A 26,928-nucleotide genomic window follows, 5' to 3' on the forward strand; every position below is an offset into this window, starting at 1 on the left:
CTGGTCAGTTTGTGGGCTCTCTCTCTCTCACTCAGTCTCTACACACACTCTCTCTCTCCATCACACATCACATCCCCGTCCTTCTCTGTCTTCCGCATTCACTGACCACCTATCACTTCCTTTTCCCTCTGTCATCCTCTGAGGGAAGCTGGGACAAAATATGTGTGTGTGTTTGTGTGTGTGTGTGCTAGGGCTGTCCAGAATACTGTTTTTCGGGAAGCATACATTATTATTACATACTTATATATAATTTTTTTTTTTTTTTCAAGTTAAAAAACGAAGCATTCGAATAGTGATTTGGAGGTTGAATACCATGGCAACAGTTGAAGCTTCGAAGCATTCGGGTCAGCCCCAGTGTGTGCACAATTCCATTGGTCAATGTGGGTCTAAATCAGTGGTTCTCAAACTTATATGCATATTAACTGTAACTTTCCTATAATAATAATCTGTTGTTTTTCTTCCGGTGACATTAAGTATATAACTAATAATGTTTTGAAAAGTATTAATATGTTAACATTTTCCTATGATGTTGTTTCTTATAGTTCATTCAGTCGGTAGTCCTAGTACCAGAAACCAGGAAAAGAGCGTGCATTTCGTATTTTCGTTTGTATTTTTTGAGTTTCTTCAGTGTAATTTTGAATGTGCTCTACAGTATTATACAGCTATAGAAGAATTCTGTAATTCCTTCAAATTGAATTAAACCACATCAATCAAAATATATACTGTGCACATGCTTGTACTGTATGTGTGTCTGTTCATATGCGTGTGTCTCTTTCGCTCCGTGGCCCACCTCCGATGACTTGGCTGGGGATGTCAGTGCGGTAAAGTGGACCGTAGTAGTAGATGCTGGTTGGTTATTTAAAAAATGGCTAATAACAGTGCAGGAATGATTACAGTGTGGACTGGTCAACACACACACACACACACACACACACACACATACACACACACACACACACACGCACACACCCACATGACTGAGGTCAGGCAAAGACTGTGTTGCTGGCTGGAATCAAAAAGCATGGCTGATAGAGTGTGGATTAGTTGCAGTGGCCCAGGAGACCTCAGAAGTGGAACTTCCTCCTTGGCTGTGAAAGCTATGGCTGCAGAGATTGAACTACGGGTGTCAGGGTGGTTATAGCATGTGGGCTGGTTGCTAGGGAGGGTGGTTGATTAGTCCTGTGGCCCTTCAGGAGAGCCGTTTTTGTGTTAGAACTTCTCATCAGGGATGACTGTGTTGAAGGGGTGATCCCAGAACGTGGAGGTGATTCCAAAACCTGGAAGGAGAAATAAATATTACATTAGATAGATCAGACGAAAACAGAAGCAAGGAGACTCAAACCTAGAAATCTAATAGGATCTTTCTGGGTCTTCATCTATCTACCTATGAAGCCTAATGGAAGTGATGCACTGAACTGTCTGTTGAACTGTATTAGTGACATAAAGCAGTGGCTGTCACAACATTTCCTTCATTTAAATGAAGGTAAAACTGAATGCATTATGTTTGGTACTTCGTGCATGACTAATGTTGCAGTCTCAAGCTTTCATGCTCTGGCTTCTTATTTCAAATCAACTGTAAAAAACCTGGGGGTGACATTTCACAGCTGTTTGAAATTTGATAAACAGATTAACTCTGTTGTTCAAATGAGCTTTTTCCAGCTTTGTCTTCTGACTAAAGTTAAGCCCTTCCTCAATCGGCACGATCTTGAGAAGGGAATTCACGCCTTTATTAGCTGGAGACTTAACTATTGTAATGCACTGTATGTTGGTCTCAACCAGTCTTCCCTCGCGCGCCTCCAACTTGTGCAAAATGCTGCTGCTCGCTTTTTAACTAACACTTCCAGACGAGAACCCATTACCCCTGTACTTTACTCCCTCCAGTGGCTTCCAGTTTGCTTTAGAATTGGTTTTAAGCTCTTGATGTTTGTTTTTAAAGCCGTTAACGGCCTTGCCCCACCTTATTTGTCAGAGATGTTAACTCTCCGCGAGCAGAACAGGGCTTTGCGGTCATCGGGTCAACTTTTTTTAGAAGTCCCGATGTCGAGGTATAAGCTGTGGGGTGATCGTGCTTTTGCTGTCGCTGCTCCTAAACTATGGAACAAGTTACCCCCGATATACACACTGTCATTGACCTAGAACTTTTTAAATCTAAGCTCAAGACTTTTTTATTTAGATTGGCTTTTAATACCTAGTAGCGCTGTGACATTTTCCCTTTTGCTTTTTATGTACCTTTTTATGATTTTACGATATGTTATGTTTTTTATTCCTGTTATTTTTTTATGTTAATGTGAAGCACTTTGGGTACCTTTTGGTTATTGTAAAGGGCTATACTTACTATACTTTTAGTCCCGGGAACTACTTTTCCAGGAACTGAAAGGTTCCCCCAAGCAGGGCTTTTTCAGGGGGTAAAAAGGCCTCATAAAATGTCCCCGGTACTTAACTTAGACCCTGGTCCCTGCGGTCGAAACGCAATGAGTTCCTAAAAAGGTTCTTAGTTCCGGGTTAATGTTCCTGCGGTGGAAATAAGGCTTTAGTAAATCAAATGTCAGGTTTCCAGTGCTCACCTGCTCTCTGGTGCTCAAAGTGGTGTTTCACGTGGTAGGCCTTCAGGCTGTACATATACGAGCCTCTCTTTGGCGAACCGTAGTGAAGGTAGTAGTGGATCATGTCGTACACGACGTAGCCGCACAGTCCTCCGACGAACACGGATGTCCCGAGGATCTCTGGGAGCGTGCTGCAGAGGGTCAGGTAGAAACTTCCCACCACTAAGGAGGCCAAGCCGGGGGGGAAGACCAGCCGAGAGCCGTCAAATGGAGACTGTGGAGACAGACATCATACACTGAGACGTGATGCTGTAGAAGCAACAGATAGAAACTAGCAAAAAAAAAGGTTAAAAGGAGGAATTCATTAACAGAAGTTGACAATACTGTATGTAGTTTTACAAAAGCAAAAAAGCATGTTTATTTTAAAGAGAACCTATTATGTTATTTCCCTTTCCTTTAGTGCATTATATCGTTTTTTTGCGCATGTCAAAGGAGCTCAAACAGAGCGTTTCAGACAGAGGGTGAAAAGAGGGGCTGTAGCACAGCCGCTAAGAGGAAAATAAAGTTGTTGTTTCTTTAACATTAAAGCATGTAAACATGTTCTAGTAGAAACCTGTATGTATCTAAAAATAGGCACAATAGGTCCTCTTTAAGGGAATCATAGATGATCAATGTCAATTATAACAGTTGATAACACTCAAAAACTATGTGGAAAAGAGAGAAAGGTATTCATTACCAGCAATAAAGAATTATTCTTTAATTGTGCCATAAAGTAGACGTAATAAACAAACAAGAGTTTATGATTAAACCAGATTTATGATCCTGGGATCTGCCCCGTCCGTCAGTGGCAGTGTGTGTGTACCTTGTGGTGCTGTCCGTGCAGGAGGAAGTGTATCATGATGAGGTAGTAGTTATGGGCTGGTGGTTTCATGTGAAAGACAAAGCGATGGATGCAGTACTCGACGAACGACCACAAGAACCAGCCCGTCAGAAAGAGCAGTGGGAAAATGTACTTATGGATCGGGATAGAGAAGTCTGGGAACACACACAGATATTGACATAGACATACACACATGAACTGGACATGAAAATGATGACAACAAACATGTATTGTATGGTTGAATGTGGACGTGCAAATGAAAATTAAAGTGTGAAAGAGTCTTTGGTGCTTATGTGTTCACAACGTCAGCATGCATGATATGGCTGTGTGTGCAGGCAAGCATATATGTGTGTGTGTGTTACCTGAAGTGAGGTCTAGCCTGGTGGTGCCCTTTGCCAGGGTGGTGTAGCAGTACCAACTGTAATAGAAGACGATAGGAAGCCACACCACTGGTACCCAGTACCTGTAGCAAAAGAGCATATAGCATTATGGTCGTACTCTCAATCCTTTTTAGAAGAAGAAATGTCCTTTCTGCCACATTTGTTTTCTATTTTCTATCATATCATATCATATTTAAAGCGCTTTGAATGATCGGAAGACTAGAAAAGAGGTCAGAGGATCAGGAACGTCTATCTGAAGCTGCTCTTGAAACCACTAGCACAGTGTAGCTGCTTGTTGAACTTAAAACAGGCTTAGGAATCACTGACGACAACCGTTTGTACCCAAACTTTTTTATCAGACGTACCCCCCACAGCCCATTCAGATGAGCTCAAGTACCCCTTCTTTGAGACCACCCTTCATGTACACTGCTAATTATCTAGGAGTGGATATCAGTACAATACTCACGATACATGCTAGTTGTGTTCTGGATAATATTATACAATTGCTTTATTTTTAGATTGTTTTGCCATGACAATGGTCAAATATTAATTTTGCGGTTGAAAAAGTTCATTGGTGTTTTTATTTGGTTTATTGGTTTAATCTTTAAGCCTTGAGGGACAAGGGAAGGGATCCTGGATGATGAGCAAGCTTAGAAATGAAAATTAGGGCTCTCAAAGTTAACATTATAATAACATGTTAACTCAAATTTGTTTTAACGCCACTAATTTCTTTAACGCATTAATGCAACTTGCGATTTTTAGGTTGTAGCGGGCTCAGTTTTAAAGCTAGAGTGAAGATACTGGCATCATATGAAACTAGAAAAGGATGGAGGCTAAATAACGCTCCAAACTTGCGCAAAAGTTTTTACAGACTTGTCCACTTTATGATAATCACATGCAGTTTTGGGCAAGTCATAGTCAAGTCAGCACACTGACACACTGACAGCTGTTGTTGCCTGTTGGGCTCGAGTTTGTCATGTTATGGTTTGAGCATATTCTTTATGCTAAATGCAGTACCTGTGAGGGTTTCTTACCAGGAAGTCTTGGTGCTGGCCTCCATGAAGGGGTTTCCAAACAGTCTGATCGGTCTGTCGACCGGCTGATGAACCCACGCATCATATTTCTCTCCGAGGTGGCCTACCTGCCATGCCAGGGGCTTCCGCCAGTCCACCAGATCCTGCAGAGATACGACCAATGAGAAATGAGTCAAACATGTTCTATACAGGTAAATGTGACTGTGCTGGAGAAAGCTCCCAGACCAGTGTGTTTTAACAGAAACGCCGTTGCCTCCAGCAGCTGGCAGCAGAGAGTTAAAAACTGATGAGCTGCTGGAAGACTTGTCAAACCAGGAAGTGCCAGCTTGTATGTTTGGTGTTTGTGTCAGTAATGATGGACGGTTCTGAGTCCAAAGACCAGAGAGTGAGCTACCTTCATAAGCTTTTTACAAGCTCCTCGTGCTTACAGCCACATGTGAGAGATATGCAGCTCTGGTGTGGATGAACAATGAAGATACTGTAGTAGAGTAAAGTTCCACACTGATCTGTGGTCAGTTTTGTAACATCCATAGGATAGTGGGGTACAGTAAAACCATGACCAGGGTAGAAGAGATCACATTAAAGCAGACAGTTGACCCTTTAAACCTCTGAAGCATCATATGATTCCAACTCTTGCCCTTCTAAATAGTGTTTATTATTTATTATTTGGGAAATGATGATTGTTGCAGAGGTGATGTCTCTCTTATGACACATAAGATAATAAAAATTCGTATCAGGCACGGACTGACACAGTTACCTCAGTTTAATTACCTAGTATCAGGCTCATTAAAAGTAATTGCAGGTTACCGCCGGCTCCTAAATGATAACGTGTTTATCTCATACCCTCATTTAGACATAAACAAATCCAAAGATGTACTCTCCTCAGCTGTGAAATCTACCACACGACTGTGTCTGACATCTTCACTTCCACACCAATCATAAATACATTCACTCAGACTGACAGTTTAGCATGCGGTGGCCCTTTTGCTGGCACTGACTGGTCAGCCACCCGTCACATCACTTTAAGGTTTACAAGTTATCAACATCAGAGAATTGCCTCGTAACACCCACCTCTGTCCTTTATTACCTCTGTTCACTCAGGACAAAATCATATCATAAATGGATCTTATTGTGTTTTTGTGTGGATGGTAAGTAATGCTACAACAAAAATAACCAGTCTGTAAGGAAAAGAAAAAAATTAAAAAAATGTGAAATAAACTTAATTCATATTTTGCACAAAATCTAAAAAAAACAAACGTATGGTAGCGTAATATGATGCACTGCTACTCCCTGAGCTAAAGCTGTGTTGTCTGTACAATCAAAATTGTAATTAGGGCTGTCAAGCGATTCAAATATTTAATTGCAATAAATCGCATATTAATTGCACATATTTTTATCTGTTCAAAATGTACCTTAAAGGGAGATATGTCAAGTATTTAATACTCTTATCAACAATGCGAGTGGGTAAATATGCTTGCTTTATGCAAATGTCTGTATATATTTATTATTGAAAATCAATCAACAACACAAAACAGTGACAAATATTGTCCAGAAACCCTCACAGGTACTGCATTTAGCATAACAAATATGCTCAAATCATAACATGGCAAACTCAGGCCCAACAGGCAACAACAGCTGTCAGTCTGTCAGTGTGCTGACTTGACGATGACTTTCCCCAAACTGCATGTGATTATCATAAAGTGGGCATGTCTGTAAAGCCAGTTTTCATTCACATATCTTGAGGTCAGAGGTCACGTTAAATAAAGTACATTGACTCATTTTTAGTGATGGGTATTTGAGACTAATACCTGTAGGTGTAGTATGGTGGTGTAATATAAATCACTGCTACTCCCTGAGCTGAAATTTTGTTGTTGGTACCTTACAAGCTGTAAGCTGCCAGATGTTCATGCTGGGGAACTCTGGGTTTCATGTTAAAATTTGTCAAGAGGGAAATGTATGTTTATCAGCTGCTAGTCAACTTGTCTGTACTCCATCTGTTTTTAGACTGAGAGAAAACGTTCATCTTTACAAGACGTCTGGTATATTCCAAACAAAGAAGAAGAAGTGAAACCGCCTGTCACATGGTGAAGATAAGCAGACTTGTGACAAGGTTACTTCCCACAAACAAGTAGTTTGAAACAAGGTGGAAGAAGTAAGTTAATTCCACCATCATCAAGAAAATGACTCTTAAATTGAAACTCACTGGCAGGTCACATGACAAACACCACATGGATATAATGTCATTTATACTGTAGCTTACTAAATATTCTATTATTATTTCTAAGTAACACTTTCTAATGACCATCATTTATAAATGGTAAATTGATAGTTAATTAAACTTAGTTAATAATTATTTTACTGTTAACAAACAATGAAATGATAATTAATATTGCTTAGTAATTATTAGTAATGCTATTATTTATCATTAGTTGGTGTAATATGAAATAATTAGTTTATAAATTATATTATATAATAGCTGATAAAAGATGATAAACAATTATATTCTGATTAAATTAGAAAAATATTTATTATCAGTTTTTTGTTGCACACATTATAACATTTTATATACCACATTAAGAATTTGTTAATAATTACCAAATGAGTTTTAAACATTTAAGAAATTGTTTGTAAAACATCTATAAACATTACATAAATAGATGGACCAGAAACCAAATATTATCCATTGATAAACTGTTAACTATCTATCTAAATAATGTTTATAGATGCTTTACAAAGTATTTATTAACCATTTAACAAGATATTATAATCCCCAGTTACAACTGTATAATAGCCATCCAAATAATGTTTATAGACGGTTTACAAACCAATTATGAACCATTAACAAAATATTACAAATATCTGGTCCATCTATGTATATAATGCTTATAAACAATTTCTTTAAGGTTTACAAATCATTTAGTAATCATTAACAAATACTTAGTATATCAAATGTTATAATGTGTGCAACAATAAACTGTTAAAATAACATTATAATCATCTAATTAATTAATTATAGCATTACTAATAATAAGTAAACATTATTAATTATCATTTCATTGTTCGTTAACAGTAAAATAACTATTGACTGAGTTTAACTATCGATTTACCATTTATAAATGATGGTTATTATGAAGTGTTAACTAATTCTGTATTAATTCACACTGTTAACTATGTTGAAGAAAACATTGTGGTAAATTCTGTAACCAGTGTTTTATGACGGCATGGCGGAATTAACAAGTTAGCTAAGTAGCCAGCTGTCTGACCAGCGGGCTGGTGGCCAACGGCTGAAGAACGCTTTTGTCCATCAGTCCATCTTGTTGCTAAATAATAATAAATGTGCTGCTAAGGAGATGTAAATCCAGAGGACAGATGGTAATTTTGTAATGGGTTATGAATGAATAATTGTGATGTGTTTTGTTTTTTGTCTGATGGGTCTTACTTGTCTGTTTGTTTATGGTAACAGTATGTCTATTGTATGTGTACTTTTTCTCAAATTGAGCTGCCTATGGATGCAAAATGAATTTCATAGACAATAAAGTTGTATCGTATCGTAACAGGTGAAGTTTGCTCATTAGAACAAAGATAAGAATGCTTGCATCTAAAATGAACAGTTGACAATATACAAAAGAAACTGGGCCACATGCATTTATGACCCGTGCCTCACATTCCTGAGTGTTAGACGGCTCCAAGAAAATGTGGTTAAGACACACACACACACACACACACTCAACTGGCCTGATGCTCGATTCAAAAGGACAGGTGAGTATCTAAATAATGTGAGATTCCTGCTTTACCAGTTCGTCTCTGCACTGTGTGTCTACACCAAGTGGACTGTGTCAACAAGACAGTGTTATAAAACCTTAAGGTGTAACTGAACAAGGCGGCTACTTCAGTGAGAGCCGGATCACATCCAAACAGTTGGTGTGAATATAAATATATATATATACTATACACACATACATCACATTATATAAGTTTATCAAAACATTTGTATGATGTGCAGCAGTTCATGTCTGTTTTCTTTAATTACCAGGCAGGACAGCACATGACAGGAGTAGTGACACTCCCAGCACTGCAGCCAGACTAAAACAAACGCCTCATGTATCTGACACATCGATTTATTTGAAATCAAACCACAGTGGAGCCTTGTGATGGGAGTGTCGGAGGCGCATCATTTATTTTACAGCGTAACACTCAGACTGGGGATATGATCGTCAGTGTTATTGGAACAACTCAACGATTCGGCGTAGCTGTAAAAACAAACACTGTGAAGCGTTTACAAGGACCAGTCAATGTCTTGTTTACGGGCAAGAGAGGTGCGTTTTACTCAACACACTGATGCCTGGCAACAGAGTGAGCAAGACGGACTGGTTGAATCTGTCATCACAATGTGCTGTGGACCTGGTATGCTGATACAGCTGCAGAGTAGAACAACGCTTGTCAAACTGCTCAATCACATGAATATGTGCATGACTATTATGTGGGTTTTATACTAACAAAGACGAACTGTTCACACAAGAATAGACAGGAAACATTCATATAAGGGGAAATGACTTTAGGTTGGTAATGGGTTTAGTGATAAAGGGACTGTATGTAAGTTTTTACATGCATAAACATGTTTTAATTGTTTTTTATTGCCAATGTGTGATTAGGGTGTAACCAAACCAAAAAGATGAGACCTTCCACGACTTTCTGGGTTTCCTCTATCAGCCTGTAGCCTGCTTTTAATGTGAAGAATGCGGGGAAATCCAACCGACCTGACGTCGCGCGCGCTCGCGAGTGCCTTTATTTTCAGCTCCGCTACAGGGCTAATAGTGTGCAACCACAGCTAACGGATAGAAATGGAGTCCGCTAACCCCAACAAACGTCGCCTCACTGTTTTGACTGATGCTCGCTCTCATCTACGTAGTGCGAACAAAAGCACGAGTGCGAGCAACAGGACGCTGACTGTCGACTTAGCGGCCACAGATGTCACTGTTAACGAGCAATTTAGGATTCTTCCATCGAGTCGCTTTAAGGTTTAAGTTATGGTTAGGTGTTTAATACATCTGTGTGTTTGTACATGCTCTTGTCTGGCAGTGTGGGAGCTTTAGAGTCTGCTTACAAACAGAGACAGTTTTGGAACGAGGCAGGGTGAATAACCTGATGACTGTTCACTCTTCTTCTCCCCCCCCATGACCAGCACACACACATGCTCGGTCTTCTCTTGTTTGGTCACTCTCATTCCAGTCAAGACCATGATGTAACCGTGAACAATTTCAACAAACATACATAAACAGGGCCCTGCTCCACACTAACTTTTCCCACCAGGAGCACTCAATCGGCATGCAACACATCCATATTTTTTCCATCTTGACTGTGTTACTCGTTACAATTTACAGAAATAATGTGCTGTTTTATTTAAAATAACAGTCACAAAGTGAAGTTTTATTATTTATTATTAAATCAGTGCTTTTAGCGAAAAAAAATCATGAAGTGAAATAGTGCTTTTTAAATATAGACATCACATGATAAATTGTGCGCATGAGTCTTGTGGGCTACTCCTTTAAAGGTAATTCATTCCCAGCACGTCAAATACTGAGGCTTTGTCACGGACGTTGGCGTGTGTTACCACCACACAACGCACCCTTTAGCGTCAGTAAGAAACGCACCAGGCGTTACAATGTAAACCCGTCTGCGGCAACGGTAAACGCTCTGAGAAAGTATGCCGGGAGTGTGATGACATAGTTTAAAGAGCCAAAAGAGAGACACCGGGCAGGCGGGAGGGGAAGGGGATGGGTCCAACAAACACAAGGCTTTTATCCAGGAGACCGCTGTTCGTGTCCCGTGTTCACAACATTCAGTTTAATTTTCACTGTACAAACGTAGTAGTTTTAAGCCCAACCATGTAGTTCTTTGCTAAACCTAACTATAGTGGTTTTGTTGCCTAATCCAAAAGTGACGCCAAGGGTAACTAGAGTGGTTCTAATGCCGAAAATAAAGTGACGCCAAGGGGCGTGTCAGTGTGGACGGGACACACTAATAATAATAACTAATAATATTTGCAAGTCGCACTGGTACTTTAGGAGCACTGTCTCCAAAAATGGTCACGTTTTGTCTGAGCCCTGATACACACAAAGAGATACTGTATGAAGGAATGCACTCTCTCCATGTGATCAGTGAACACACCCACACACACCCACACACACACACACACACACACACACACACACATACATACCTTGTCCAGGTCCACAGAGCTGCAGCGGTTATACGCATCATTCTCGTCCTCCTCGTCCTCCTCTTTCACCTTATTGTCTGTCGTCTTTTCTGCCGTCTGTCCTTCTGTCTGCTCGCTGGCCTTCCTCCTCTCTCTCAGAGTCTAAAGACAAGCAAGACAGAAACAGAGACTTGTGATCAGAGCTGTGACAAAATGGACAAGTGGCTGTCTCTTTTGTTTCTCCTAGACTGACAGGTGGTTAAAGAGGGATCGAGACTCTTGAGCCTTTTCCAATTTCATGTCATTTTAGAAAAGTCATAGATAGACAGGTCGACGACCGGTTATACAGAGTGGTGCAGAGATGACGTATTTTTGTAGGGCAACCAGGAAGTTGGCATGGCCCTGGTTCCCTCGACAAAGAGCCAATGGGATTGTTTCATTGGGTTTTGGATTGTTGCAGAAAATAAACTCTGTGGCAAACACACATTTTTGATACTTACACTTTTTGTTCAGCAAGATAATCTCCACAAATGAACACCACTTTTAGAAGAGTGAATGCAATCACCAGAAGTAAAAAGCTAACGTTAGGCTATAAACGAACTACACCACAGTCGCATAAACGTGAGTATACACAACAAGGCTGTAAAGGCGGATGAGTCGGTGTGATGACGTTTAGTAGTCTTATTTAGCCACTTGTTAGCAACCGCCTTTTTTAAGACACATTAAGGCTTCAAAATTCACGAGTGGGATATTTATTGATGTATTTTATGTCGTAGAACAAAATGTTAAAATCTCTTCAGCTAGTGTTAACCACAGACCTTATTTCAGGCATCTAACTAAAAACCCACTGACTTCCAGACGAGGGAACCGGAAGTGCTAAAATGCTAACTCATTTCCGAGTTTTAGGACTCATACCTGTAGCGCTCTATAATGCCTATCAAATAAGCAAGATCTGTGTGTGTGTGTGTGTGTGTGTGTGTGTGTGTGTGTGTGTGTGTGCGTGTGTGCGTGTGTGTGCGTGTGTGCGTGTGTGCGTGTGTGTGTGTGTGTGTGTGTGTGTCATCACAGCAGTGGTGACATCATCACTGCATGGTGACATCACAGCAGTGGTGACATCATCACTGCATCGTGACATCACTAGATGGAACACTGTGATGGGTTAAAGGAGTGGTGACATCACAGCAGTGGTGACATCATCACTGCATCGTGACATCACTAGATGGAACACTGATGGATTAAAGGAGTGGTGACATCAGTTGTGACATCTTAAAGGAGCGGTAACATCATAAAGGAGTGACATTAAGGAGAGAGTCCCAGAATCACACAACTGTAGTTGAATCTGAAGACTCGATCAGACGAAACACATCGACTGAGAGAAGCAGTTGTCTCAAGAGAAAGAGGTATGAATTTTATGAATGCATTGCTTTAGATTAAACCTCCCAACAGTATATGAATCAGTTAAAATGAGCCTCAACATTTAAATGCAGCTTACATGTTAGTTAATAATAATTAGGGCTGCAACTAACGATTATTTTCACTCATCAGACTACCTACTGAGAGAAGCAGTGAATTTCTCTCCAAAAACCACGAAGCATCGACAAGAATTGACCGTAAATCAGCATTATGGTATCATCAAGAACTTCCCAGCCAGAAGCCATCATGCCCGAGTTCAACGTCCGTCGCGTTGTTTCCAAGCTGCTCAACTCCTTCTTTAAGGGGATGACGGCGGATCAGTGGGGACTTTTGAAATCCGGCAGCCCCGACGACGCCACTATGACCATGATGGGAGAGCTGCTGTTGGACATGACAGCGGCCTTGACAAAAGCTTTCCTGAAATCTCTCGGGAGCAGGACCCTGGCGTCTGAGGACGACGTCCAAATCAATCTGGGAAACGCAATCTCTCAGGGTTTTGCCGAAGCTCTGGGCGTCGACGTCTCGGTTCAGTGTCCGAGCTCCAAAAGCTTGACGACATTGATCTCTGAAGAGGTTTCGGAGAACGTCCGAAGTGCCCTCTCCAGCCCCGAGGGCATAGTCCAGCGCCTCACTCCTCCCAGCAGACTCAACAACATGATTCTGCACGCCTGCAAAATGTGCCAGGCGTTCATCGGCAAGATGAAATCGGTGTTCTTGGCTCGACCGCGCAAGCAGAGGACCATCTGCGAACAATCAGATGTGGAACCGGAACCCTCAGACGCCGAAGACCGCCATGCGGCGACGCCTTCGTCGGACGTCGTGATTGAGATGAAAGACATCATGTATGTCACAATCATCATCAAAAAGCAGTTGAACGACATCACCGAACCTCTCTTGGTTGACGTGCCGGACTCCGAGTACACGTTGCTGCAGTCTCAAAACTCTCGGGAGATTGAAGACGTCGCGGAAGAAATCGCTCGGAGTATCGCCGAAGATGCTGTAAGACAGACTCCGTCGGCGCAGAAGAGCAAACGCTCCAAGAAAAGCATCAGAAGCAAAATTAAGAAGCTTTTGGCAAAGTGCTTTGCCAAAACGTGCCTCCATCGCATTGTGGCACAGATGAGGAAAAGATTCAACCGGGGCTCCAAAGTTCACAGCCGAGAGTCGGCAAAGTCTCTCACAAAGAAGATTACCGATCTGATGAAACAACCAGAGAACCACGATCTTCTGGGACTCGGCGCTCCACTCATAAACATTCCCCCCGGTCGAGTCTTGGAGTTCACAAAGGTCTTAAGTGATCTCCTCTACACACATATCACACATGGGCCAGAGATCATCCCCGAGCCGGTGATACGTGCCAACATGCGCGCCGACTTGCAGCGGAAGGTGCTCGGTTTCCTGTGTCTGGCCAGATGGTGGCAGATCTTTCAGTCCGACGACCTCGTCGACAATATGAGACACGCCATACTGGGGACCAAGCCCAGGGCCAAGAAACCTTTGGCAATCGCTTCTCCGTCTGCCCCGGTATCCGTGATGAAGAGTCGTGATGACTCTGCACGGCGAGCGCGGAACGAACAAAAGAAAAACTGCGTCGAGGTGATCTTGGAGAGGCTGGTCACGCGGATCTTCAAGAAGGCAAAAGTGACCTGGACCCTTTCAAACGTCCAGGACATCATCCAGCGCCTTTTTGATCAAACGTGGGGCGAAGTCGAGGGTCTCGATTTCGATTCCAGCCCAGAAGCATTGGAAAACATCGAAAAGGCCATTTACCGGGACCTGATTAAGACGTGGGGCAATGCGACGTGGGTGCTGGTGTCCTTGAAAGGGGGTCAAACGGCAGTCGGAGAGCGTATCGCCTCCGCCGTCAAAGGTCACCTGATGGCACCACAGAGACAGAGGTGCTGCATGGTATGCAGGTGCTTCTCTTCTATGCTCACCGCCATGACGAGGTGGTAAAGTGGTTTATGGGTTTTCTCCGGGAGCTCCGGTTTATCCCACATATAGTGAATAATTGGACTTATTCTATAGATAAAAAACGTCTTCAATGTGTCATTCATCTTGAAGGAAAAATTGACTTTTTCCTTCTGAATGAATGCGAGGGCTTGAGCTCTCAGCGCCACCTCAGTAGTCAGTGTTGTCTACTGTTGTGGAATGCACGGGTTCGATCTGGGTGATCCAGTTCTCCCACAATCAGTGCATAATAATGAACATTATGCAATATACAAATACAATAAATAATAATATAAATAAATTATATTCATTCATTTCTTCTTATTTCTTTCATCATTTGCTGTAAATATTCAACTCAGACTGAAGTTCTGCTGATACAGTGAATTTTTATAAAGTGCAAAAATAAAGTACAAAGAAAAGTGTGTTTTGCGCTCTCTCTTCCATCATATACACTGATCTTAATTATTGCTAATTTTAATGAGTTTACCTGCCTGACTGTAAACATGTAGAGAATTATTGTAAAGGAGAATCAGGTTTCTTGTCTGTATTAGCTCACACAGTCTGGAAATAGCTATTACTATTTAAAACCATGTCTATTCCTGACCGATCAGAACTGTTGTAATTAAAGATCATTAAACCTTATTTATCATGTTTATATATTTATTTACTGACACCTTCACTGTAAGGTGTATCAAGACATATCACAATGATGGTGTATTGTTTTTCTAGAAACATAAATGCACTCTTATTCAATGACAATAAATGAGGTTATTTTAAGGGGACGTGTGTTTTTAAGTGTAAAGAGAACTCATACATTAGTTCATTCAATAAGCCTATAAATGTGGAGGACGGCTATCCACATTCTGCAGACAGGTTCAGGTGAGTTTACCAGGTCAACAAGTGACTGTGAGAGAGCTGGAAAGCATCTCCATCACTCAAGGTGGAGGGAGCACACACAGTGACGGTGTAAAGATGGACAAAACAATCTAATACAGGAAGTGATTATGTTGATGTTGTGCTTTTATTATGTTGTGCTTTAATTTTATAATGCAGTGAGGGCCCAAATAAGACCTTAGTGTGTGTGTGTGTGTGCAGATGTGTGTATGTGTGCAGGTGTGTGTGCATGTTAGTTAGTGTCTAGAATACATCTAAATAACCCAATCTATGCCTATGTCTGAAATCATTCACACATGCCCTACTCCCTACTCACTATCTAGGGAGTTCTATGTAGAGGACTATATAGTGAGCTCAGCTGCAAAATGCAAAAACACTTTCGGACACTACTCAGGTCATTTTCTCATTACGTCATTGCTGGTAGACCATCCATAATAAATACTGGGTACTGACATGTATTTTTGTGTGTGGTAAATACATATTGTAAGCTATTTTTGTTGAGTTGTCTCTTAGCGAAATGCTCTGAGTGAATTTAAGTTCCCCTTGGTAAGCAGTAACGCAGCGTATATATCCAGGGCTTTTATTGTGAAAGGTAAGAATTAACGGCCGTTGTGAATGTAGGGGGAATAAGCATATTTTCACAAATTAATAAATACAAAGTACTTTGTGGTCATGTGTGCTGCTCTGCTCACATTAAATATAAAATTTTTACTCTGCAACTCAATCTCTCAATCGCGCTGCTCTCTCGCAGCGCAATGCATGATGGTATATAGTGCTCGGTTAGTGGCCATCGTTGTCCACTACCTTTCATGATGCATTGTGGGATACTCTGAGTCAACTCTATAGGGTATAATAAATCTCACTATACATTCGGACAGCACTACAAAATGGCAAACTCACTTTATAGTCCACTATATAATGAGTCTCTGATTGGTTTAGAGAAGTGACAGAATACACTTGGTCCACACTGCAACGGTGGCCCATACACTAGTTCTTCATGATCCTCATTAAAAAGGCACTCAGCAACATGGGCTGAAGCTGGAAAGAAGGCCATGTGGGCCGCGATGTAACAGCTGAGGAGAAAAATGTGCCGTCCATCACCTCTCCATCACTATGTGGGAAAATGCAACAGGTGCTTTATTGAGACTGTTTTCCTAATCAAATCTTTCCACTGACTGGAAGGGTGCTGTGGGTCTATTTGAATGAATCATTAGTGGCTTTTACACAGTCACTTACCTTGACAACTAAAGGAAGTGGCAACTGTGGCTGCCTCACACACACCTTGCTCTAGATTTATAAGGGCACAGCATCACAGATCTCAAAATCTTGATGCAAATAATTAGTTATAGGAGGATGTAAATGCTTCTACAAGCAGATCTGTATTCATGTAAAGAAAAAAAGAACACAAATTATAGATAACAGACTACCTGAACTTTGTTGAACCGACAATCTCCGAATTAAATTATCCAAAACCAAAACATTTCTGTTGAGTTGCATTTTACAATGTGAAGCAAAGCGTGTTAATGACAATGGTTACCTGTGGTTTACCCAGTTTCACCCAGAAAACACGCCTATTCCACTTAGATATAAGCAGCTCAATGCTCCAGTTACAAATGGAAGCAGTGAATCTAGCCATATGTTGGAGAATATATGATTGTTATCGATACATAACGAAATATAATGAGCATACTGTATGGGCAGACAGACAGCGGAGGAGTGGATTATACTGCAGGAAAAGTTTGAAAAGTGGACATTTAGGTACTTTTTGCCATGAAACTAACATGAATAGTAGGACGGAACCTGCCAAAATAAAAATAAATGACTCGATAAGTGAATATGTCATTAACTTCAGCTAAAATAATATTAAAAATAAATGTAACAATTAATTAATTGATAAAATTTGACATAAATTGATATTTCTGTTTTAATTTGCTTATTTATCTTTGTATTAGTTTCCTTATTTATTTACTCTTCTGTTCAATTTTCCCTTTTATGTATTTACTGTATGTATTTATTTTCATGAATTTTTTAATTTGTTTATTTATTTTTATTAATTTTTTTGCATTTATTTAATATTTATTTTTAGATATGTGTATTTATTTATTTATTTCTGCACGACTTTCCCTTTGCATTTATTTCCCCAAACTTATTTATTTCTGTATTCTTTTCTTTATACATTTCTTTACACATTTCTTTTTACATTTCTACCTCATTATGCTAATGACCACACAGAGAAACTAGATTCACACTGCGGTACAGGAAACAGTGAAATATTTCTATATCTGTTTCTCTTTCATCTGTGACAATGAAACATTATCATCTCCCTTCTCTCATCTGCAATCGGCTGCCTCTGTTCATCCTTTGTCTCTGCCACTGGCTGTCAGTTCCCGTCAGTCAAGTGAAATATTTATCAGCTGGTTGCTTTCAGACACATGCACAAGCACACACGAACATGAAACGCAACACACACACTTACACACATTCATAGTTCCCCTATGGTTTGTTTCTAACATCACCTGGGCAATTTAACACCTACAGAGGCAACGTTACACCCCCCCATTATCACACTGTACTAAAAGCAAAAGAAATAAACAAAGGGACCATTAAACTGTCTCGTCCTTCTTGGAAGAAGAATACGTTGAAACTCACTGTCTAGTAATATGAGATCGATACTTTACTTTAATCTTCTTCTTTCTCTATGGTATCGACAGTAGAACGTTGTCTATACAGATAATAATAATAATAATAATAATAATATTAATAATAGTAATAATAATAATAATAATAATAATAGTAATAATAGTAATAATAATAATAATAATAATAATAATAATAATAATAATAATAATAATAATATAGGCTGTCAAAGTTAACGTGATAATGACGCCTTAACGCCAATTCAATTTAATGGCACTGATTTCTTTAACGCATTAACGCAACTTGCTATTTTTAGGTTGTAATGGGCTATAGCTTGTTATGAAGGAGGTTAAATAACGGAAAAAGGTCCCTTGACCTCTGACCTCAAGATATGTGAATGAAAATGGGTTCTATGGGTACCCACGAGTCTCCCCTTTACAGACATGCCCACTTTATGATAATCACATGCAGTTTGGGGCAAGTCATAGTCAAGTCAGCACACTGACACACTGACAGCTGTTGTTGCCTGTTGGGCTGCAGTTTGCCATGTTATGATTTGAGCATATGTTTTATGCTAAATGCAGTACCTGTGAGGGTTTCTGGACAATATTTGTCATTGTTTTGTGTTGTTAATTGATTTACAATAATAAATATATACAGACATTTACATAAAGCAGCATATTTACCCACTCCCATGTTGATAAGAGTATTAAATACTCCCTTTAAGGTACATTTTGAACAGACAAAAAATGTAATCACGATTAAATATTTTAATTGATTGACAGCCCTAGTATAAATTTGATTAGGGGAGTCACAATTCTCCAATCCACGCTTCACTTTGACTTTAGATTTTAAGCTCATGATTCGATTTGATTTTCGATTTAAGTAGGGCTCCACTGGTTGCTGCAGTCTCTAAATCTTCTGCAGCCAACAAACTAGTTTTTTTGGCAACGATGCGTTTGTTGTTTACATAACTTCTGTTGTTGCCCTGTCATCTCCAACTCCGACAGAGTGTCTCTCAGAGTGCTGAGCTGCAGGCTCCCGGTGAACTACGCTGCGTCGTCTTTGAAGTGTTGCTTTTTTTGTTTTCCTTCGGAAAAAAAGGGAGAATAGCCAATCCTGTTTTTGACTTTGAAGGTTGAAATCAAAAGCTCATTTTGATCGATTTTCTATTTAAAATTGAAATCATGACACCCCTAAATTTGACTTTACAAAATCTTTGGGAAAATGTTCATCAAGTTCAATAAAGGAGCTAAAGCTACAATAACATTACCTATTAACAAACTACAACAAATGTAGCTTAAGAGCAGAAGAAATCAATACCAGTATCACAAAGGTTATCAGCACAGTGTACATTCAGTATGTCATTTGTTTAGTGTTGTTATAGGTGATACTGTACATGGTGATACAGAACTGATACCAAACAATCACACAGGGCAGCACAGCAAAAGCTACCAGCACATACACACACATACACACTTCCTGTTTCTCTGCCTCTCACATACTCACGCAAGTACTCACACACACACACACACACACACACACACACACACACACACACCAAAACAAGCAGTGTGATAGCTTTATGGTGGTGAAAGTAATACGCTGACACACCCTCTGTATCAGCAGCAGCAGCAGCAGCCATGGGCTACGTGAGTGAGGCTGTGACTATTGTGTGATTCTGATATTTAATAAGCTCGTCCCACTATATACATACTGTACTGGCTTAACAAAAGGTCACTGGACCTCTGAGCCATCAAGGAACTCTGCAGGTGTGGTGCGTTCGGGGGGTGTGGCCAGTATTGGGAATGTGAATATCCTCCACCTCAGTTTCACTCACTGTGATTACACAGCAAAGCTTCGCTATAAATGTGTCAATATCTGCCGACATATATTCACACCTTTATCCACAGGTGTTGCAAACACACACCTCACAATTCTGCATCTGTAAATATGTGCAAATCTCAACGCACCACTTTGAAGTACATTTTCTTGAATGCAGACAGTACACACGTCCCACATAAACACCCTCTACTGCATAACGCTCTGATACACACAACACACAACACAGAGGCTTACTCTCCAAGGAGCTGACAATGGAAACAAACACGTAAAAAGGAAACTGCAATCACATGGCTCACATCCATGGAGGACGGAACCTGCCAAAATCTAAAATAAATGACTCGATAAATAAATAAATATGTCATTAACTGTGGCAAGAATAATATTTAAAAAGATGTATCCATTAATGATTGATCAAATGTAATATAAATATATATTTTTATTTGCTTCTTTATTTATTTATCTTTGTATTAATTCCCTTATTTATTTACTCTTTGTAAATTTTCCCTTTTATTTATTTTTGCTTTTATTTTTTATTTATTATTTATTTTATATATATTTTAAATGTATGTATTTATTTACAATTTTTTCTTTGCATTTCACCTCTTATTTACTTCCCCAGACTTATTTATTTCTGTATTATTTTCTTTATACATTTCTTTTCACATTTCTTTTTACATTTCTTTATGCATTTCTGCCTCATTATGCAAATAAGGGGGGCTCCATATACATCAACCCATCAGAACACACTATTTTAGTTTCTTCAGTCCTTAAAATGAGCTTTTTCTGACATAATATGTAAGAAGAGTAAATGTGGTACAGTGCTAGGGTAAATTTTACAGTAAAACTACGAAAAAAAATCTGTATCAGTATTGTTAATTTAGTACCTATTATTTATTATTAACCTAAGTTATAGGTTAGTTGTAATATGAATAGTGTAGGATCAATACTGATCTGTGATCAGTTCTTTTTTTATTCATGACATGTTATTATACACAGCTCAGAGTTGCTATTTTTAAAAGTCTTTCAAACACAAACAAAACATAGGTAGATAAAATCAGATTCTAATACACTGGATTACACTGAGTGCACATGTTAGTCTCATATTTCCAAAAGCCTATTTACATAAAAAAAAAAAAAAAAAAAAAACTTCTCAGAATTCTCCGTTAGATTATAAAATGCTATCATAGTCCATCTGTGGTGTGGTGAAGACCTGGCAGCCAAGCAGTGAAAACACTGACTGGTGTTTGTTAATTTGCCTTGCCCATTTCACTGTTGGTTTCTCTGTTCCAGTCACGTCATCTGTAATGAATATTGCCTGCTTTGCATCAATCTGTGTATGCCTTATTAATGGTAATAGTTGGTAGTGGTGAAACAATTAGTTGATTATAGTTGATAATTTATCAAGTACATCTACAGATATTTGCCTGTGCATGTGTGTTTGTGATTTTGTTTGTTTGTTAGTAACATTGTGTGATTTAACTAAAGGGAACAAGGTGTCAGCAGGTTCTGAGAAGAGGAACATTAAGTGCAAGCAGAAACAGAAAAGGTTGATCAGATGTCTGTCATGTGGATTATTGAGCCAGATCAGAGATTTGAGGGTACAAGTTCTTTCGTTGCAATTCTTAGAAATGGAGGTAAAGTTACTTAAAATGTAATGTTGAAAGCAGAACTTAACTAGGAAACATCTGTTTTACCAAAGTAATCTGCTGACTCTACGAGGCTTTGACGGTGTTACATAAATATGGGTCCGGCATCACAGCTTTCATCCAGAAGGTCGCTGTTTGTGTCCCGTGCGTTAAGTTTCACTTTCACTTTACAATCAGCTGATCGTTCATGTCCCGTGTTCACAAAGTCAAGTCACATTTTCACTGTACAAACGTAGTAATTTCGAGCCCAACCCTGATGTTTTTTCTAAACTAACTTCCTAACTAAGTGTTTTTTTTTGCCTAAACCTAAGCAAGTGTTTTTGTTTAATTCACCACATTAAGCATGCGTTTTCTGTGATCAAAAAGCGACGCCGAGCCGTCTGACAAAGCGTCAGTATGTGACGAATTGGGATGACAACGTGTTGGCTATCCGCTCGTGCTCATTGACTCCAGGGTAGTGAAGAAAAGTTCGGTCGTAACGTTATCCAGCATCCATGTAGCGTTAGCAGGCTATATCAAGGATCCAGCAGCAAAAGTGAACTGCAGAGCCGCAAGTCAGAGCCCTGAAGCCCCGCCCCACGCTGCTGCACAGAGCGCCATGTGATTGTTTATTTAACATTTATTGCACGTGTCGCGTCAGACAGAGATTCCCCGCTTTATAGTTAGATGTATGAGACATTCAAACAAGGTGGTTTCTGCTATTGAACCACACTTCAGAGCCTAAGGGAAACTTTTGCTTCGCGAACCTAAAGATATCTTGTTTGCCGTCTCGAGTCTCGAGTTTTCTAGTTCTGTAAAAATGTGACTACTTAAGGGTTTAAATGGGGCTAAATGTTAACTACATGTTAACTGAACCGGTTGTAATATTCACATTCTAAGATAACAGACACTAAAAATGTGTCAGCAGTCACCTTTGAATGTATCACATGGCAGCTGACAGAGGCCATCTCTGTAGCATATAAAAAAGTACAGGAGATGAAATATATCTCTGCACATAAAAGGAAAGGTAAAACAAGGAGCTGCTGGTGAACTTGGAGCAACTTGTAAGGTTTTACATATTATGTAGACAGGGATTCATTTCAGCTTGTAGTGGAGCAGGAAAGGCAAGTGGCTGAAAAAGAAACAAAGCTCATTAGGGAAATTCCGTCTTGAAGATTTTGTCTTGCGGGGTAACGATGATCATGAGAAAGGTGAGGGATCAGCCCAGAACTACACGGGAGGAACTTCTTAATGATCTCAAGACAGCTTGGACCACAATCACCAAGAAAACCATTGGTAACACACTACGCCGTAATGGTTTAAAATCCTGCAGCGCCCGCAATGTCCCCCTGCTCAAGAAGGCACATGTACAGGCCCGTCTGTTTGCCAATGAACACCTGAATGATTCAGAGAAGGCTTGGGAGAAGGTGATATGGTCAGATGAGACCAAAATCAAGCTCTTTGGCATCAACTCGACTCGCCGTGTTTGGAGGAAGAGAAATGCTGACTATAACCCCAAGAACATCATCCCCACCGTCAACCATGGAGGTGGAAACATTATGTTTTGGGGGTGTTTCTCTGCTAAGGGGACAGAACGACTTCACCGCATCTAAAGGGAGGATGGACGGGGCCATGTACCGTGAAATGTTGGGCGACAACCTTCTTCCCTCAGCCAGGACACTGAAAATGGGTCGTGGATGGGTCTTCCAGCACGACAATGACCCAAAACATACGGCCCAGGCAACAAAGGAGTGACTCAAAAAGAAGCACATTAAGGTCATGGAGCGGCCTAGCCAGTCTCCGGACCTTAATTCCATAGAAAATGTGTGGAGGGAGCTGAAGCTTCGAGTTGCCAAGCGACAGCCTCGAAACCTTAAGGATTTGGAGATGATCTGCAAAAAGGAGTGGACCAAAATCCCCCCTGAGATGTGCGCAAACCTGGTGACCAACTACAAGAAACGTCTGACCTCTGTGCTTGCCAACAACGTTTCTCCACCAAGTACTGAGTCATGTTTTGCTAGGGGATCAAATACTTATTTCCCACAATAAAATGCAAATCAATTTATAACTTTTATATGAATTGATTTTCTGGATTTTTTTTTTTATATTCTGTCTCTCACTGTTAAAATAAACCTACCATTGAAATTATAGACCGTTCTTTTCTTTGTAAGTGGGCAAACTTACAAAATCGGCAAGGGATCAAATACTTATTTCCTCCACTGTATCTGTTATTTACCTGAAACAAATAAACAAAACCACATCCTCCTGATGGGTGACCAGCTTGTTTCTGGTGTGAAACACCATAGAAGTAGCACACTGACACCACAACACTTATTCTCACCTCAGTTTGATGTAGGTTTGAATTAGGGCTGTCAATCGATTAAAATATTTAATTGGGATTAATCGCAAACCATCACAGGTACTGCATTTAGCATAAAAACAAAGCATTTATGCTCAAATCATAACATGGCAAACTGCAGCCCAACAGGCAACAACAGCTGTCAGTGTGTCAGTATTTGAAAACATGCGCACTGATATAGCAAAAGCAACTTGTGTTATCTGTGCAGATGTATTCAACTGTAATCTTCAGGATGTAGACAAACAATTTACTACAGAACATACACCGAATAATAGACAGAATAACAGCTACATATAAAAAACAGCTGCACTGATTCATCGTATCAAAACATCTAACAACACTGTTGATGACATTTGCTAAACATGACAACTGTATAATAAAAGAGGAACAGCAGTCACAGGTACACTATGGGAGTTCCTCTTTACTGATGCAAAGACATTCAACACTGACTGAAGTACACTGAATATAATAGTTGCTTAGTAGCTCTACAGTTAGCTAACGTTAGAAACAGAACACATACAAAGTGTCTGCTAAACGTGTTAACTGACTCTCAGCCGAATGCGTCGTGGTTGTTCTTAGTGACAGCAGCAGTTGAAGACACAAACAGAACATGTAGATGTCCTCGTAAAAGCCTTCAATTTGGCTTTAATCCATTTTAAATACATACTCATCTGTGTGTATTATCTACGCCGAACAAGTTACTACAAGCAACCACGGACGCATTCGGCTGAAAGTCACCAGTTAACACGGTTAGCAGACAGTAGAGTCACCAAGACTTGCCACCGCAGTAATGGCGGCGCTAGATTGTTGAATCGTCTAGTACATTATACACTGGAATTTTAATTCCTGTTTAAGTTTTGACCAATTTGTAAATTTATATCTATGTATTTATTTGTTACATCTTGTTTTACAAATAGGTAAACAATATTGAAGTCAAGCCTGAAGTTGCCTTAAACATAAAAGAATGATCCCAGTCACTCTGCCACACAGTGAGGCATACAGCTTATTAATCAAACACTGGTATCAGATCAATACTCGGTATTGGCCGATACCCAAAGCCCAGGTAATGTATAGATATGTATCTTAATATAACTCATGACTCAGGTAAAGACTGCCATGGCAGCAATCAACAGCATCCAAGGGAGGTGAGGTCTTAGTTAAACCCACATACTCCTTTCCTCTCTGACTCACACTCCTCTCCATCTCACCATCTTTTTCTTTCAGATCAGTCACCTGCTTTGACACATTACGTTATAGCCTGAATGTAAAAGCCAGAAAGCTAAAGAACAAATGACTAGCAGGTTAATTTTCTAGTTGTTAAGTAAACACTGAACGCAGGGAGTTCGGTAACTAATTGTTAGCTTTCATCTGTGTTTCTGTTGATTTAGGAGTGACTGTGTACACACTTCAGGCCTAAGCCGAGACAATGGGTGGTATGCCTGTGCTGTGGACATTACTCTCACCTTACGTCGAGCCATTGTCATGTCAGGAATGACACCTATTGACAGCAGTATGAGGAGGGATAATGATAAAGACTTTTTATCATACTGCTCCAGCTGACAGTATAGTGTGATTAAAAGCTTTCAACGAGCTTACACAACATTCATTCACAACATCTTAAAGTCTGACTCGATGACGCACTCGAGCCATCCTTACATTGCCCCTCCCCTAAGACTATATACAAACTACAGCGCATAGCATCAGTGGTTCTCCCACTCAAACGCCAGCTACAGCTACACTCTTAGAAATAAAAGGGATAACTAGAACCATATTGGGTCCTTTGGCTTATCCTCATAGGAAACCCCATTTTTGGTTCCTGGTAGATCCTTTTATAAAGGTTCCACCTGGAACCCTTTCAGAGGGTTCTACCTAGAACCCAACGTAAAGGGTTATACCCATAACCATCTGTGAAAGGTTCCACCCAGAACCCCCTTATGCGAGGTTGTATAGAGAACTCTTCTATGGTGTAATGGTTTCACCCAGAACCTTTCCACCTTCTCAGGGTGCTAACAAGAACCCCTTTCATATTCCAAAGGTTTCATCTAGAACCCTAAAGGGCCTTTCACATAGGACACGCCTCGCCATTCAAGTTAGCATAGGGCTAAACCGGTTAGCCGGCTGAAGTCTCAACTCTCATCTGCAAAAGTAGCACGAAGCAGTGAGATGGCCAACAAGAAGTGTTGTATATATTGTAACTGTACATAATGTAATCAACCCTCACACGTGATTGGCCGTGGTTTCAGCGCCTTCAGCAGGACACGCCCGCAGCGTTTCAGAAAATACTGCTTAATTTTTTCACCATTTTAAAACCTAATTTTATATACATGCCGATTTTTTTTAATCCTTTGATCCTGTTTTACAGAGGAGATCAGGGTCAAGGAGGAAAACATAAGGAGTGTTCTGTCCCACTAGCACGAAAAACAAAAGAATGAGACACAAAAAAACAACAAAGGAGATGTTTAGAGTGGGGTGGCGATGTGGCCTGGTACCATCACAACACAGAAACTATAGTCAGTCTCTGGTAGAGGAGGAGGAGGGAGGACAATGTGGGTGGATGATTTAAATGAATGTGGTGAAGAGGAATAAAATAGATTTTGAGGGCAACAGGGGGACTGAGTTTGGTTGTGATTACAGTAAGAGAAAATTTGTCTCAAATCTGTGACAATTGAAGTTGGCATGATGGATAACCAGTTACCAGGATGCTTCAACAATTAAAAACACATGAAGAAGGAGCTGAATGTGGGTAGTACAGTAGACCAGACTGCAGTTTGAGCCTGTTGCATTTTGTTACTATTTGTTGTGATCCCAAAGTTAAGCTGGTGGGGAGGAAGAAAACCAAAAGCTGGAATTGGGTTGACATTTTATGGCATCATGGGGTTGTGGGCTGATCTGATGTAAAAGAGGGTTAAACCCAGGGTTGAAGGGCTGAGCAGGACAGATATGGAAATAACTAGTGGGTGGGGTGAGGCAAAGGTGAAGGATAGAGGGGCTGGATGGGTGTGCCACACTGACACAACACTGCTTACATATAACACAGAGGACATGTCAGATAAGCTATTTTAAGTAGGGCTGTCAATCGATTGAATTATTTAATCATGATTAATCGCATAAGTGTTCACAGTTAATTGTGATTGATCACAAATTAATCACACATCTCTTATCTGTTCAA

The 26,928-nt window shown here is 40.1% G+C and overlaps 2 protein-coding genes across 2 annotated transcripts in view; one reads left to right on the plus strand and one right to left on the minus strand.

Moving 5' to 3' along the window:
* Positions 1 to 214: 214 nt before the first annotated feature.
* The window catches only part of fa2h (fatty acid 2-hydroxylase), a 44,209-nt gene continuing 17,495 nt past the window's right edge, over positions 215 to 26,928 (minus strand). Inside the window, exons 2-7 of the mRNA XM_074632143.1 lie at positions 11,058 to 11,198; positions 4,838 to 4,980; positions 3,786 to 3,886; positions 3,406 to 3,578; positions 2,565 to 2,817; positions 215 to 1,277 (exon numbers count right to left, since the gene is read on the minus strand). Of these exons, the coding sequence (XP_074488244.1) occupies positions 1,210 to 1,277; positions 2,565 to 2,817; positions 3,406 to 3,578; positions 3,786 to 3,886; positions 4,838 to 4,980; positions 11,058 to 11,198 (879 nt within the window). The 3' untranslated portion in view covers positions 215 to 1,209. The remainder of the gene's footprint in view (positions 1,278 to 2,564; positions 2,818 to 3,405; positions 3,579 to 3,785; positions 3,887 to 4,837; positions 4,981 to 11,057; positions 11,199 to 26,928) is intronic.
* On the plus strand, positions 12,278 to 14,713 carry LOC141765879 (uncharacterized). Its single transcript, XM_074632142.1, has 2 exons — positions 12,278 to 12,436; positions 12,582 to 14,713. The coding sequence occupies exon 2, from the start codon at positions 12,660 to 12,662 to the stop codon at positions 14,403 to 14,405; it is 1,746 nt and encodes a 581-aa protein (XP_074488243.1). The 5' UTR covers positions 12,278 to 12,436; positions 12,582 to 12,659; the 3' UTR covers positions 14,406 to 14,713.

Source organism: Sebastes fasciatus, chromosome 4 (genome assembly GCF_043250625.1).
Source record: "Sebastes fasciatus isolate fSebFas1 chromosome 4, fSebFas1.pri, whole genome shotgun sequence".
Lineage (NCBI taxonomy): Eukaryota > Metazoa > Chordata > Actinopteri > Perciformes > Sebastidae > Sebastes > Sebastes fasciatus.

What these genes read in the sequence shown, in the direction of transcription:
- LOC141765879 (XM_074632142.1), top strand. Translation starts at nt 12,660, where the DNA reads ATGGTATCATCAAGAACTTCCCAGCCAGAAGCCATCATGCCCGAGTTC.